This window comes from Moschus berezovskii, chromosome 18, assembly GCF_049115385.1.
Source record: "Moschus berezovskii isolate FMDL1 chromosome 18, NW_MosBer_1.0, whole genome shotgun sequence".
In the NCBI taxonomy this organism is placed as follows: Eukaryota; Metazoa; Chordata; class Mammalia; order Artiodactyla; family Moschidae; genus Moschus; species Moschus berezovskii.
The window spans coordinates 23,166,050-23,183,329 of NC_142477.1; the positions used below are offsets into that span (position 1 = coordinate 23,166,050).

Genomic DNA, 17,280 nt, shown 5'->3' on the forward strand with positions numbered 1-17,280 from the left:
AGAAGTGGGGAGGGCAAGGGAATAGGGTACACACAAGGCCGTGATGGAGTGGCCTGGTAGGCTGGAAGTACCTCCTGTCATTTCAAGACAAAGCTAATGAGCTGTGTCACAATAATAGGGTGTGGATCTCAAGTCCACCCAAAAAGGTGGAAAAAGGTCATGACTACCTTCACCACCACATGATTATCAGTGTACCACCCCTAGAAATCAGAGTCATAAGTGATTTGGAAATTTTTTGTTTAGTTTTGCTTTTGAAAAGAAATCACAAAATATTGAAACAAATATCACTGTTTGGCTTAATTCACGTATTCTTCATTAAACAGTACACAGACTTTATTGAGCGATTGAAAATATACACAAGGAACAATAGCTTTTTCTCTGATTTTTTCTTCTTTTTTTAATTTGACTTTCTTCCCTTTAAATAACCCAGTTTCAATCAAGAAAAGGGCACTTGTTTCTACAGTAGCTGTGCTCTGCTTGCTCAGTTCCAAGTACTGTTTCCAAGCTTCTTCCTTGCTATTGCTGAGGTTACCTCTCCATTTGCTCAGTAAGCAAATTCTAGGTTGCAAGGATTGACCCCCTAAGTTGTTCTTTCAGATTCTATTTCTCCATAGAGTTCAGCTAATTTTTTAAACTCGGGCCCCCAGTCTCCAAGGTACTGATAATCCTGGTCTGATTGAGTAGTTGCTGAATCCAAGGAGCTGATGGATCCAGCTTCTGATCTCTGACCCTCGTAGGCATAAGTCTGCAGAGAGTCATAAGGAGGGACGCTGGGGTCGAGGTCGGCTTCCGCTAGTCTTTGCTTAATAAATTCCTGAACATCTATACTTTCCAGGGTGGACAGTGTCTGGTGCCTGGGGGTAAGTTTCACTTCCGGTCTGATATCTCGTCGGTACTTGAGCTCCTCAGCAGCAGATGGATTCCTCAAGGCGGTAATGTCAAAGGCCTCCGTGTCTTCCTCGCCGCCCCCCTCATCGTCGTAGGTGACCACATTCTCCCGCACGTCCTCCTCTGAAATGATCAGGGGCTCTTTTTTGCTGCGTCTCAGGGTGATGAAAAGTACAACAATCGCTGAGCAAAAACAGAAGAGGATGAAGAGTTAGAAAAAAAGAACATTCTTGGAGATTGGACATCAGCAATTTCCAACCATTCTCATCAGCTATGTTTCATTTTGGCTTACATTGTGATCTCTGCATTCTCTGAATACCACCGCAAGAATTTTTAATATCCCGAAGAATGTAGAAAATGATTATCCCTACAAAATAATGGGAATAGTTGATCTTCTGGTGAACGCCATGGTATTCTCATTTGCCAGGCTATGCTTTCAGGATTCCTGACTTGTGATTAAGTCTAACCACTCATTGTTTACACTGAGGGTATTAGATGATGGAAAAGCAATATGAAATTCTAATATCCTCAGTATGAGGATTAGGAGAATATGTTGCCTCACCAATTTAGGGACAACGCCCTTTGTCAGCTTGGAAGCAATTATGGAACGAAAACGACACCCCTTTTCCCTAGGCAACATAATTCTCATAAAAGAAAAGAGGGGAATGAGAGGGGAACAGGGAGGAAGGCCAGGGGTCTCCAAACGGAGGAAATAGCCTGCAAGTGTCAGACATTTTTATCTCTCTTAAGCTGCAGGAGGAAACAAACTAGCGATATTTTTTTCTTCTCTATACAAATTTGAAAGGAAGTTTCTCTTAAAATACTGTGTTGCCATAATGACACCTGGTTTCACCTGAAGTTCAGTTCAGTTCAGTCGCTCAGTCATGTCCGACTCTCCGCGACCCCATGAATCACAGCACGCCAGGCCTCCCTGTCCATCACCAACTCCTGGAGTACACTCAAACTCATGTCCACAGAGTCGGTGATGCCATCCAGCCATCTCATTCTTGGTCGTCCCCTTCTCCTCCCAAACCCAACTTTTCCCAGCATCAGAGTCTTTTCCAGTGAGTCAACTCGTCGCATGAGGTGGCCAAAGTATTGCAGTTTCAGCTTCAGCATCAGTCCTTTCAATGAACACCCAGGATTGATCTCCTTTAGAATGGAAAGGTTGGATCTCCTTGCAGTCCAAGGGACTCTCAAGAGTCTTCTCCAGCACCACAGTTCAAAAGCATCAATTCTTCGGCAATCAGCCTTTTTCACAGTTCAACTCTTACATCCATACATGACCACGGGAAAAACCATAGCCTTGACTAGACGGACCTTGGTTGGCAAAGTAATGTCTCTGCTTTTTAATATACTATCTAGGTTGAAGTTAACTATTCTCAAATCTTGAGTTAACCAATGCATTTTTTCTTATGGAAATGTTGGTCTTAAGCTATGTTAATGTACTAGGCATTTACCCTGGACTCTATCTTCAAGTCGGTTCCGCCAAATGGCTCAGAACCTACTTGACAAACCTCTATGTTATACTCAGATATTGTTCCCTTAATCTATGTAAAATGAAACTATTTATATGGTAATCTGCCCTTCTACAAGATTCAGGTTAATCATTTTATGGCCCAGGATGAATTGTCTGGTGTCAAAATTATCCAAAAATGCATCTTATGGGTGAGGGGCCTGGTGACATTCTGAGCCTTAAGACATTCCTTCTTTCATTAACAGACTGCTGCTGCTGCTGCTGCTGCGTCACTTCAGTCGTGTCCGACTCTGTGTGATCCCATAGACAGAAGCCCACCAGGCTCCCCCATCCCTGGGATTCTCCAGGCAAGAACACTGGAGTGGGTTGCCATTTCTTTCTCCAATGTGTGAAAGTGAAAAGTGAAAGTGAAGTCGCTCAGTCGTGTCCGACCCTTAGCGACCCCACGGACTGCAGCCTACCAGGCTCCTCCATCCATGGGATTTTCTAGGCAAGAGTACTGGAGTGGCTTACCATTGCCTTCTCCGATATAGTCACTAACAGACTGCTACTGACTATATAACATCCAGCTGAAGACTAGCAGGGGGGTACTCTTTCTGCCCCATTCTGATGTCTATGTCAGAAGCATTCTCTATCTCCTTTATACTTTAATTAAACTTTATTACACACACACACACACACAAAAGAAATTCTGACTGGAAAAATAATTGTGTGTGGTGGGTCAATCTATAGATATTAATTCATCTAAAGATTGATACACTATAAGTGGTGTATTTTAAGTTTTTGTAAAACAGGAAGAAGGATCCCCTATGTTTAACCCTTTTTGATTCTGTGTAGAAATAAAAGCAGGAATATTTTACATGGTTCATCTCTTTTGTCCATTATCCTTTAGAATGATAGTATCAGGCATTAATTATTGTATTTAACTATCAGATTGCAAAATGTTATTTATTTTTATGTTCATGTAGAAATATTTCCATTTACACAATGTTCTTTACATAATATTTTTGTTTAATGCTCAAAATAGAGCTGGGATTTCCTCATTTTTAAAATGAAGAAACTGAGACTCAGAAAAAATTACATGAGTAAATATTGTGTAACTTTAGGTCATACAAATGGTGGGTGGAAAAGCTTGGGCTCTAGTTTATGACTTTTCACACTAAAGGTGATGATGTTTCCATTGCCATATTCAATGTTAGTATTTTAAAAATATAGAACATGAAAAAATACTTTAGTATTTTATAAATATTGAACTGAGTGACCTGTTGGATGTGTGTCTTAGGGAAATTTTTCCAAATACAGTGAATAGCTTCTTATTACCAGTAGTGTTGTAGCCACTGGGTAAATTGATAGAAATTCATCTTGGGTATTTTACTTTGGTTGTTCTTTCATTAGTTTCAAATTATTCAATTGGATGGTATTAAACCAGTAATAAACAGAATTATCTCATTTTACTTTTTGACGTTAGGCCCAATGTCTTTTACTTCATCTCTACAGATGGTTTTCTTCTTGGTTAGCTGATATTCTACATTTTATTATAACAATTATTAGGTTCACAATTATTTTAAATTTCACAATATGATAATCAGAGAAGTATATTCAAATGGAATGTAGTATTACTAGATTTAACAAATAATTCAGGACACCCAACTAAATTTGAATTTGAGATGGATAACAACAACAAAAATATACTATATGTATAGCATGAGATGAAACAACAAAAATATATGCATAATGTATGTATATATGTATACATAAACAACATATATATTGTGTGTGCATATACACATACATATATATGTATGTATAATCAATTATGTCCAAAGCAATATGGATATATTTTATGGAAACATTAAATATATATATATTATAATATGGATTTATCTCACTGTTATGCATGGGGCATATTTTTGCTTATAATTTAAGTATGAAAGCAAAAGTGTTAGGCACTCAGTTGTTTCTGACTGTCACTCCCATGGACTGTAGCTTGCCAGGTTCCTCCATCCATGGGATTCTACAGGCAAGAATATTGGAGTGGGTTGCCATTCCCTTTTCCAGGGAATCTTTCTGACCCAGCAATCAAATCTGGGTCTCCTGCATTGCAGGCAGATTCTTTACTGTCTGAACAATCAGGGAATATATATATATATATAAATACAACTTTATATACATATATATACATGTACATATGCATACATATATGTGTATATACATAGCATAAGTATGTCTTGTTGAATATATCTGAAGAAGTGTAAGTGTATACATATACACACATGCATACACAGCTACAGATATATAATTTTATACAAATTTCACACTTCTATGCTGTATTTTGTCTATTTTTTATATATATATATTTTATTTTATTTGGAAATCCCGATTATATGTAAGCTTTAATAAATGATCATAAAGCAAACAAACACCACGTTAGCTATCCTCTGATAAAGAACATACCTGACACCCTAGAAACAACCCTTCTTACCTCCCTCCCCCTTTAAAAAGTAATTTTTTTTCTTCATTTTGTTATTATTTCCTTGCTTGTCTTCATATAGTTTAACCCCTTTTTATGATAGCCCTAAACTAGATAAATGCTGCTGCATTTGAACTATATATCATAGTGTGTACATGCTTTGAAGTCTTGAAAATATGGAGAGGAAAAGGAATAGGTATTCAAGCCAGAAGTGGATAGGATAATTACGAGAGGGAGGTCTACCATATGTGGAAAGAGAGGGTCACAATACTGGGAGGAATCTAATTTTGCAAAGAGGCAGGTGGAAGACTATGGGAATGAAGGGAAAAAAAAGACAAAACATCTTTACGGAGAGTCAAGGAATCATCTGGAAACGTAAGGAGTAAAAGGATACTGACTGGGTAATTTGAAAATGCAATGGGGAAATTAGAGTTGACGTGGCAAAGCTTTGATCACTGTGTTTGGAAGGGAGTGATCACAGAAAAGGCTGGAAATGAAATGCTGATTCTACACATGGCCCGGCTTCATAAATGCTCTGTTATGGAGTACAATATGTTTCTATTCACATGACTTATTCTTTTTGCTGAGTGCCGTCAGTAAGTATTTGCTATCTCACTATTTATTTTAGTGTAAATTCAGCCTATAGCTTTTAAACTCAGTAGCCCAAGCAGAGTCCTCAAGTAACATACTTCATTCCATGCAGAGGTTTATAATTACATCCACCATATATTTCTGCTCATCATTATAGTTAAGTGAGGAGGCTGTTCTAGATTAAAATATCTATTGATAGTTCTACCCACTGCCTAATTTATTATAATAAAATTTCTTAGTGTTTTCAATAAATCAAGCTATTTTTCTTTATGTTGAAAAGGTTGATGTCAAGGGACTTTATGTGATGTATAACAGGGAGAATGTGATCAATACTATTACCAAAGTATGGAGGTAATATACATCCCTTATAGTATTCTATTTGCCTAATGAAACATATTTAATAATGCTGGATTTATTGTTATGATAGCTTCTAGTTGCTTAAAAAGCTATCCCTGACTTATATGGGTTGATTCAAAATATAGATGTTACTTAAATTTGAATGTACAGTTTTATATCTATTTCTTTCTAGGCAAAGCGAGTTACTTGCCAGTAACAAATGATTCCTAGATTTGTTGCATACCTATTTATTATAAAGATCAATATATAATTATCCATACAATCTGGAACACTTTTTAAGGGTGGAAAGGGATTTCACTTGTAATTACATCAGAATATCAGGTCTAATAAGGACATACAGTCCCTTTGAAAGTGAAAGTGTGAGTCTCTCAGTCTTGTCTGACTCTTTGTTGACCCCATGAACTGTAGCTCGCCAGGCTCCTCTGTCCATGGAATTCTCCAGGCAAGAATACTGCTGTAGGTAGCCTTCTCCTTCTCCAGGGGATCTTCCCCACCCAGGGATCGAACCCAGGTCTCCTGCATTACAGGAAGATTCTTTACCATCTGAGCCACACAGTACTAATTAGCGTGAAACCATCATATGTGCATGTTCAGCTGCTTCAGTCATGTCCAACTCTGTGAGACACTATAAACTGTAGCCCACCAGACTCCTATGTCCATGGGATTCTCCAGGCAAGAATACTGGAGTGAGCTGCCATGCCCTCCTCCAGGGGATCTTCCCCATCCAGTGATCGAACCCACATCTCTTTACAGCTCCTGCATTGGCAGGCGGGTTCTTTAGCACTAGTGCCACCTGGGATAGTCAATGGTAAATTTAAATCAACTCAGAGAAGAATGTGGATGCAGAGAATGTGGAAGGTACATTCCTAATGACTTTCTTTACACTCATGTTTGTTTAGTAAATGTTTCTGGAGCAGATGGCACACAGCAGATACTCCATAAACAATTCTTATGTGGATGAACAAAAGAATGATTTTTCTGAGGGTGACAGTGTGACACTGGGTTAATTGAGTCTTCATGAATAGTAATTGTCTCACTAGGAAAATAATTTTTAAATACTTTAAAAAATCAGCTTACTGTTCCTAAAAATTCAAAACACGTAATTTTGCTTGAAAGTGTTTCTTAAAGTTTGAAAAACAAAGTGCTTCCCCAAAATTGCAAGGCCAAATTTATTTAGAGAATGAGTGAAGATAATAATCATACATATATACTTGAAAGTTAAACCCAGTTTTAAAACTGGCAGTCAAGTAATATATTTGAATTAGTTCCTCACAGTATATCAAACTATAGATGTATAACAGGGTAGCACTTCTTTCAGTGGTTCATCTGAGAAAATATACTATGACAGAGCCATGGGGTTGTTAAAAAAGAGAAAGAGAGAAACAGAGCTTGTCCTCTGTTCAAAATTATATTATAAATGATTTCTGGTATTTTGAAGCTTAGTTATACGAACTGGAATGAAATGAATAAATTATAGTATTTTTAGATGTCTTTATTCTGATGAATACTTTATTCTTGGTTAGTGTATTTCTTTTTCTTTTCTTCTCATTAATTGTGACCAGGATTTTAATCCTACATGATTCATTTCATTTAAGAAAATTAAAATGAATTTACTATATCATTATTTTATTCATAAAAAGTTTCAAATTTGTGGAAACATTTTTCTCTTTGTTTTCACTTATATTTACTTACTCATATAATCTTTCTAGTACCCGGAGTACTAAGGGGCTTTGAATTTTCATAACTTAACTGACATACAACTTACATTAGAATAAATTATGTATTGACTCCTAACATACCCTCCAAACACTATTCATAGCAGATATTTTTACCCCTAAATATCACTTGATTCTTTTTTTTATATCATCATATGTTAGCACTAAATTTGGTAGGATGAAGTGGCCCAAGTCAGGGAGATTATTTTTATTAGCTTCTGTAGCCATAATTGGTAAAGACACTTCTCACTGCAACTTACTTTTTCACACCCAGTGGAATCCATAAAGTCATTCACAATAACTCTGATGACAAACAGGTTTGACACTTATCTTCTCATCAATTTCACTTCCTCTTCTAGCCCCTCACTCTCCTCTCGCCACATCCACCTTGATTCTCATGCAGGAGGAAATTTATATCCCCCAAAAGGAGCAAACTACTTGGTGAATTTATCTAAGTCAGCAGATTATATGTGATGTGTGGACTATGAAGGTAGCTGGAAGAAGTCTGTTTTAGATCCTGATTAAATGATCTCTTGCCCTGGTTTGCTCTGCCCCCAGTTCTGGACCCCCTGACAAGTAATGGAGTGGGTTGGGAAAGAGATGTCAGATGCCCCGGAGAGGAAGGGAATTCCAAGAACCCCATCCTCTAGCACCAAGCTGATTGCATCATTACGGCTCACTGTAAATTCTTTCCCATTCATTCCTCAAAAGGTATCTGAAAAGTTAATCCTGACAAAACATAACTCACAAGGTGCATATTTGGCACTTAAAGTTAGGCCCTTCAGTTTTCAAGCACCATTTTCTAGTAATCAATGTATACATAGATGGAGTCTACCAAATTGCAAAATATTGAATAATATCTAGCTTATAATAAAACAAATAAACAACATGACTGTAAGGTTATTCTAGTTGAAACTTCATTTTCATAGATTCAGAAACAGAAGCAAAGAGACTTTGTGGGTCTTGAGATCACACAGTTAATTAGTGGCAAAACTAGGGTTGAATTTCCACAATCACAGCCGTGTTCACAAAGAGCTACTAGTGAAACATTTCAGTATCAAAATATGAGTTTCATGATTTATTTAGCTTTTGAGATTGAATGCAAATTCAGAATTACAAGTTCTAAAGTAAAGTATTACTACCTCTGATACTGTTGATATTTTTCTTGCAGCCTATGAACTCACATATTAGCCAATGCTATTTCAAAATTACAGATGTCTACATTTCAAATTTGTGGGCCAGATTTTTTCTGAATAACAATATATGTCCTTACAGTGCCATGAAAAATATAAATTACATTATAAATAATGATTGCTTAAACCCAAGCTTAAGAAATTCTGCAACTTCTGGATTATAGTATAAAAACATTTGATTTGCAATAAAAATTGAAGGAGCAAACATATCAAATGTAACCTTTGTTTCATTAGCCCTGATGTGTAGCATAATTTTTAGAAATGTTCTCTTATTTACCTCAAAGAGGGGAAAAAAAACACTTTCATAAAGTCAATTAAAGGGCTGTATTGCTTCACGAAATAATAAAATGTTATTTTATGTAATATAGGGGCTTCTCTGATAGCTCAGACAGTAATGAGTCCTCCTGAAATGTAGGAGACCCCAGTTCAAGTCCTGGGTCGGGAAGGTCCACTGGAGAAGGGATAGGCTACCCACTCCAGTATTCTTGGGCTTCCCTTGTGGCTCAGCTGGTAAAGAATATTATAATATGTAATATATCTAAATGTACCTTATATTGATATCTATCAGTTTTAAAGGTTTTAATCTTAGTATGCAAAATAATTTTCTGATGATAAATGAAAATAAAAGCCAAAGGTAACAGGCTTCCACCACTGAAATATCTTTCAGAATAAGGACTTGGAAGAACTTATAGTAGTGTCAGAGTGTTCTTTTTTTTTTTTCCTTTAATTGAAGCATAGTTGACTTACAAAAAGTCACTGAGTTTTATTCTTTGTAGTTTCAGTTAGGAAATCCAGAGGATTCAATGTTTGTAGCTGTTTATTCTTTGGGGTTTTATTTGGTTGTTGTTTTTGAAAAATACCATATGATATAACTCATATGTGGAATATAAAATATGGCATAAATGGCCCTATCTATAAAACAGAAACAGACTCACAGACATGGAGAACAGACTTGTGGTTACCAAGAGAGAGGGACTTGGGGGAGAGGGTGAGAGAGGAGTTTGGGATTAAGAGACACAAGCTATCATATATAGGGTGGATAAAGCACTGGGTCCTACTGTACAGCAGAGGGAATAATATCCTATGATAAATCATAATGGAAGAGAACAGGACAAAAGGAATATATGTGTATAACTGAGTCACAGCATTTCATATCAACTATGCTGTGATTCATGGGGTCGCGGAGAGTCGGACACGACTCAGCGACTGAACTGAACTGAACTGAACTGATACTTGAAAAAAATTAAATTTAAAATAAGAAAAAAAAATCTGATTTTCCTGGTTGCCTTCACCACCATGCTTCTACTACAAAAGACTATACTACAATGAAATAGCTCTTGTTGTGAAGAGTCAAACCTCCATGCTCCAAATTGCCAAGTGCAATTGACACTTGTTTTTGCTCAATTTCCTTAACGTTTAGGCAGTTTTGGCATGGTTGAATGCTCTGTCCTCATTGATACACTTATTTTCTTTGATTTTAGGACACCACCCTCACTAATTCTGTTCCTTCTTCTGTGATTTCTGCTTTGCTCTCTGATCACAATGGAGTTTATCACAGCTCAGTGCTGCTCTATCCTTTCTTTCTTCATAGTCTCTGGCTGTGGTGACATCAACAAAATGCATTTCTAGTGTTCCCCAGCTCTGGGAAGATCAGGGAAGATCTTAAAGATCCACATTTAGCAAGAGATGAAAAGTCTTTGATACTGTTCTAACTCAGATGCATATCTAGTTTATCCAAGATTGTTTTTTTGTTTGTTTGTTTTCTGTAATTTTTGGCTATTATACTCTTAGCCTTTGGATACTTGTTTCTAGAAAAAACACCATATCATAAATATTAAATGTTTGGTTACTGACCTGAAATAATTAACACTGCAAGGTTCAAATGGAATCTCAGGTACTTCCAATAAACATTCAGTGAAGATTTTGGTAAATATTTTCATCATGTGGTTTGCATCCTATTACCCAATATCACCTTTGATTTCCCCTAAAGCATCTTGATATTATCAAGCTTTCTTCTCTTCCACTCTGAGTGAGAATGAAAGTGAAAGTTGCTCAGTCGTGTCCAACTTTTTGTGACCCTATGGACTATACAGTCCATGAAATTCTCCAGGCCAGAATACTGGAGTGGGTAGCCTTTTCCTCCTCGAAAGGATCTTCCCAGCCCAGGGATCAAGCCCAGGTCTCCCACATTGCAGGTGGATTCTTTACCAGCTGAGGCATGAGGGGATGTGCTGGTCCAAATTATGCTGTGTCCGAGTGAGACAAATGCATCGTATTCCTAACTGGTTTGCCTCTCTGCTCTCTTGTCATCATGAGATCTGTTATCCACTCCATTCATAGCTGTCTTTTTTAAGCATACAATTTTTATGATGGGACACGCCTACTTTAAACTTCTCCTTACACTCCTAAAACAAAACCCACCATTTTTTTAATTTTTTATTTTACCCTATCCTTTCTACTCAGTCTCATGTCACCTTGATCTCCACTCCTCTGTGCAGGTAATTTGTCTTCTAAACCAGGAACAAAACAAGGGCCATTCCTTGCAAGAGTATCTCTGTCTCACCAAAGTATGTATTTTGTTTGTTTTTCTTACATATGCGCATAAGAACAGAAAACAGAGCAAAATATATGGCTGCTATGAGAAAGCTAGAGGGTAAAGATACACTGGAAATATATATATGCACCCATTTAAATTATAAATCAAAAGATTCTTTACATCTACCTTTCTTATAAAAATATCTGAATTTGCTGTCTCACTTTATATAGCATTTCTAAGAGTTTATAGTAATATTGGTTTCAGTTGTAAGATTTTGACTTATCAAAGATAACATAAAATTAGAGAAATTATTTGCTTTTAAAATAAAATGTAGTGCAAGAAGTAAACTAAAATACATTAGTTTTAATCTAATAATAATATCTGATATCCCTGAGACCAAAAATTATTTTAGACTTAGTCCTGTAAAATTCAACTGAGGTTGATGACCAACTAATATTTTAGACTGATAGAAATTTCTATAGGAAACTTATTCTTTTTATTTGGTGCTCAGATTCATTGTAAATAATGCCACTTATGTTCTTTGAAATAAATTGGAAAGGCCCTTTCAATATGGGATTAAGAATACTCAATACTAATTCTTAGATTTTTTCTAAAAAGATTTCTCTTATCCTATCCTTTCTTCTCACATTTCAAGTCTTTCATCACAGTCGAACCAAATTATTTCAAGATTAACTATGGTCTCAAGAAAGTTATTTAAAAGAAATCAGTGCAGTCAAGTTTTGGTATTAGGTCCATCTAGTCAAGGCTATGGTTTTTCCCGTGGTCATGTATGGATGTGAGTGTTGGACTGTGAAGAAAGCTGATCACCGAAGAATTGATGCTTTTGAACTGTGGTGCTGGAGAAGACTCTTGAGAGTCCCTTGGACTGCAAAGAGATCCAACCAGTCCATTCTAAAGGAGATCAATCCTAGGTGTTCATTGGAAGGACTGATGCTAAAGCTGAAACTGCAATACTTTGGTCACCTCATGCGACGAGTTGACTCACTGGAAAAGTCTCTGATGCTGGGAGGGATTGTGGGCAGGAGGAGAAGGGACGACAGAGAATGAGATGGCTGGATGGCATCACCGACTCGATGGACATGAGTTTGAGTGAACTCCGGGAGTTGGTGATGGACAGGGAGGCCTGGCGTGCTGCGGTTCATGGGGTCGCAACGGGTCGGACAAGACTGAGTGACTGAACTGAACTGAAGCATTCCTTGTCAAAATGACTCTGTCTCTGTCTGTTTCTGACTCCGTTTTTGAACGCACCACTGCAGGGTACACTCAAAACCGCCATCATCCCTTAGGATTTAGAGTGACTTACCTAGGAGAATGACAACACACAGGAGAATAGCGATTAAGGCTCCTGTACTCAAACCAGCCGAGGACAGGAAGGCTTCGGCATGGCAGGTCCGCACGCGCCCATCTCTCTCGCATGCACAAACCTTGATGGTGAGGGTGCTGCTGCTGCTGAGAGAGGGGATTCCACCATCAGAGATCATAATGGGGAGATAATACACATCCTGAATAGTTCGACTAAATCTCCTCCGCCTTGTCAGAATGCTGGCTGTGTTATCTATGACAGACATAAGCAGAACAAAATGTACTTAGTAAAGCCGCCGTTAAAGAGTCACATTTCCTTTAATGGATAACATGGGTATATGTATTTGTTTTTTCTTTTATGAAATGGATAAAGGAACTTGAAGGGAGATTATTAACCAGTTACTAAAACTGGTTATTAAATGGAGAAAACTATATGAAAAATTAATAAGGCCTGGACTAAAGGAGAGGGGAAATAGTGAATGACAGAGGAGGTAGAACCAATAAGCATTGAGGTATGGACATTGTAGCCAAAGGATTGAAGGGGATTCATGGCTATCAAACTGTGGGGTGAGCCAGTGTCCCTATTCCAAACCTGGTGACTCTGATAGAAGCAGATATCTATATGTTTAGCAAACTTCAAGTGAGGTTAATATACAAAAATGTTTAAGAACCATTGGTACAAGTAATACATTTATGGAGACACCAGATAAATAGATACATTGTTTTACACTTGTGATTTGAAGAACTTTTGTTATAGTGGGAACACCATGGGAAAGTAAATGATGAATAAAAGAGTTAATTCCATTTTTATGTGCTTTTAAAATGCCATATACTATGGTAAATAATTGCATGATGGCTTTTGATCAATCCATACAACCATAAAAGGGAGAGGTTGCCAAGTTCCTTACATTTTAGGGAAATTCATTTTTATTAGGAATAATACTTTTAAAATGAATAACCTGAGTCCCATTGGGTAAAATGCCGCAAATCACAGAACTAGACAATAATCAAGCTACACCCCAATACATTCTAGAACCTGCTCAAAACCAGGATGCCATACTGCCACTTCTTCACCAATTCACTTGCAGTTCACATTGATGGCCTTGGATGCACTTGGGACATGTTTATTTTAGCATTGTTATTTCTCCTTCTGCAATCTATTAGCTAAAAGATCCTTTAGGCGCACATTCACATGTGCTGTTCAGAAATCCTGCATAGAGTGACTTGTTACCTGAACTGGAGATTGCTACCTGGCCCAAGGTCACATCCTTCTGGAGCAGCACATAATCAATGACTCATTAATTCAAGGTTATAAAGATCAAGTCACTTCTGCTAAATGCAGAAAACCTTGAAGGGCAAGCTTAGTTCCAGCTTTCCCCTGGGGTCAGCCATAGACATGTTCGAATTTTATGGTTGCTTAATTGCTCACTCTGCCCTTTCTTCTGCTTTCACTGTGGTCCACAACTGCTGATCATGAAGGCACACTGTAAGAAGCATCCTGTCCTCTAAGCTCCAGTCCAGAGCCTGCTTCCCAGAGAAGCAGGCTACACCTTTGACTACAGCTGTCAATTAATTATGTTTCACTAAAAAGTTAGTAAATTGTTCTTCTAGGAATTCTTTTTCTCATATCAATTTCTAGCATTCAGAAAATTGGAATTCTATTACTTATGAATATGCTTATGATAATCTTGATATAACACCCGATAGAATATTTTTGATTGTATATTGCCAAACTAATCCAAAAGACAGATAATATTTCAAATATTCAATGGAATACAGATAATAAAACATTTGAATGATTTATATATGTAAAATTTATATATAGATCTATATGAATATATACACCTATATGAGTTGTTGAAGGTGTGTTATAGACTATATATCATCTAACAAGTTACTACAAGTATTTTCTTACTTGGAAGAAGAGAAATTTAAAGAAAAGTGTATTGATTGTCTACTCTGAAGCAGGTTTCAGAATGATGAAAAAAAGAGGAGAAATTACATCATATGTGTTTTTAAGAGTAAAACCATCACAGGTACACTCAGAAACCCAGACCCTTGATTACGCACATCTATCAGAGTAGGATGTAGTGTAGTGATTAATATAAAATTGCCTCTATTCACAGTTCCTTAATCTAAGGAAAAGGTATGAACAGACACAGACACAAACATGTTTGAGGATCTCACCATCGGTCCTCTGAAGAAAAGACTGAAGTCATTGGTCCCTGGTCCCAAGAAACCTCACAATGTGTGGAATGACATGATAACATATAAGGGCAGACGGGGACTCCCCTTTATGGCTCTAGGCTTGTGTCCACTTTACATTCTTCCTCTGGTAGCATGTTCTTTATCAAGATAATTATTGGAAATACAATCAGAAACACGATGAGAAATGAGAAGAGAGCCAAAATATGTTTCTAGGGCACTTTAAGTTCTCAAATAGAAAGCTCTCAGACATGGAGACATGACAATATTCTTTCATTCTCCCTGAGGAAGGTCTGATTTTTGAAAAGAAAGAGGATTCAGAAAGCAAAAGCTTCCTACCTAGAAAGGCTTAGCATAGCAGAATAATGAGCTCTTGACAAGGGATATTGTGTTCCTCTCTTGACCTGTAGAAAATGTACTTGACAGTAGGCTCACTGAACTTGAACATGGAAATTTTGAACTAAAATGAAAGAGATAAGAAGATACATATATATCTCTCTGATTTCTTTCATCAGTGTTTTATAGTTCTCTATGTACAGGTCTTTTGTTTCTTTAGGTAGATATATTCCTAAGTATTTTATTCTTTTCGTTGCAACAGTGAATGGAGTATTACTCAGCCATTAAAACGAATGCATTTGAATCAGTTCTAATGAGGTGGATGAACTAGAGCCTATTATACAGAGTGAAGTAAACCAGAAAGAAAAACACCAATACAGTATACTAACGCATATATATGGAATTTAGAAAGATGCAAATGAGAACCCTGTATACGAGACAGCAAAAGAGACACAGATGTATAGTACAGTCTTTGGGACTCTGTGGGAGAGGGTGAGGGTGGGATGATTTGGGAGAATGGCATTGAAACGTGTATATTATCATATGTGAAATGAATTGCCAGTTCAGAGAAAATGCAAGTTACAGGATGCTCGGGGCTGGTGTGCTGGGATGACCCAGAGGGAGGATAGGGGAGGAGGGAGATGGGAGGGGGGTTCAGGAAGGGGAACTCATGTACACCCGGGGCAGATTCATGTCAATGTATGGCAAAACCAATCAATATAATATTGTAAAATAATTAGCTTCCAATAAAAAAATAAATAAATAAAGGAGATAAAAAAAAGAAGATACATACATATCTAAATACATATAAATATACTTATATATGAGAACAAACTTTGTCTCACTTAAATTGCAATATTACATGACTAGCAATGCCTCTAAACTTGAAATATAATATGTAAAAAATAAACCAGTCCCAACTATTGGGACTTCCCTAGTGGTCTAGTAGTTGAGACTCCTCGTGCTTCCACTGTTAGAGGCACAGGTTTGATCCCTGGTTTGGGATCTAAGATCCCACACACGTCGTGATGCAGCCATTAAAAAAAAAAAAAAAAGTATTACAGAAAGTCTTGAATAACTTGAAAGCAGACAAAAATTAATATGAATTGAATAAATGGAAACCATACCAGGATGTTAAATCTGTGAAAAAGAGGTGCTAATTTTCAATGCCAAATAAAGGATGATCTCTAATAATGTGTACTCAAGGTTTGTTCTTAATTCTAATTCTTAAGAATTTGGATGAAGACAGAGGATAATAGAATGTTTGGAAGCCAAGCTAGTATAGCTAACCAACCCTGGATTAGGATTCAAGGAGATTTTGAACAGCTAGCTAGCACAAAGAACTCAAACTAACAAGAAGACAGAAAATAAAGATGCATATTAGATGTAAATTTTGATGGTTATCATATGGGAGAGAACTCGAGTAACATCTTTTATTTTCAAATACATATGCTGTCTGAATGCAGTAATGAAGCAATAGATCTGAAGCAGTCTCAAAAGCATTCAATAAAGCTGTGGAATTTCTATGCAATTTTTCATTGGGAATGTTCCATTAAATACTGTCCATAAGTTTGGATCTACTATCTTAAAACTGATATTTTAACTCAATTTTGAAGTCCTTGACTGTGATAAAAGATTTAGAAAAATATGTCATATGAAGAATCTTTGAAACAAAGAGTGTCAGAATTCTACATGTCTTGTATGAGTTTAGGTGCCCAAAATGTCTTGGAAATTTTCCAGAAAATTTTGAGAAGCTCTCTGAGTAATTATTATCTTTCTGAATATAATTAACATATTCCTGACATTCCCAGCAACTATATTTCAATGTAATGTCAAAAAAAATCCTAAATGTGTTTTAATATTTCAAAATAGATGACAGCACATTATTTATTTTGTCATATATCCCATTTCTTGTTCAGAAAAGGATGGGCACACATATAGGAAGAACCAGGGAGACTGCCATGCAAATATATGAGTTGACTCAAGTAGATATTTGTAAATATTATTGTGACAACTATGAAAGAATTGAAACTTGAAGTCCTTTTTTTAAAAAATAATAATAATTACTTATTCTTGCAACTATAAGAAGTCCAGGGATTTCATAATTGATAATTTTGGAAGGATCTTTCACACAAGATATTTATAGTAAAATGTAAGGTTGGATAGGAATAACTCCGACCTTTATATTT

At 36.7% G+C, this 17,280-nt stretch overlaps 1 protein-coding gene across 3 annotated transcripts in view; it reads right to left on the reverse strand.

The window, feature by feature from the left end:
- Positions 1 to 580: 580 nt before the first annotated feature.
- Positions 581 to 17,280, reverse strand: part of CDH18 (cadherin 18) — a 408,681-nt gene continuing 391,981 nt past the window's right edge. For all 3 annotated transcript variants that reach the window (XM_088827640.1, XM_055422239.2, XM_088827639.1), the window contains 2 exons: positions 12,552 to 12,803; positions 581 to 1,071 (listed from right to left, as the gene is read on the reverse strand). In XM_088827640.1, the coding sequence (XP_088683766.1) occupies positions 581 to 1,071; positions 12,552 to 12,803 (743 nt within the window). The remainder of the gene's footprint in view (positions 1,072 to 12,551; positions 12,804 to 17,280) is intronic.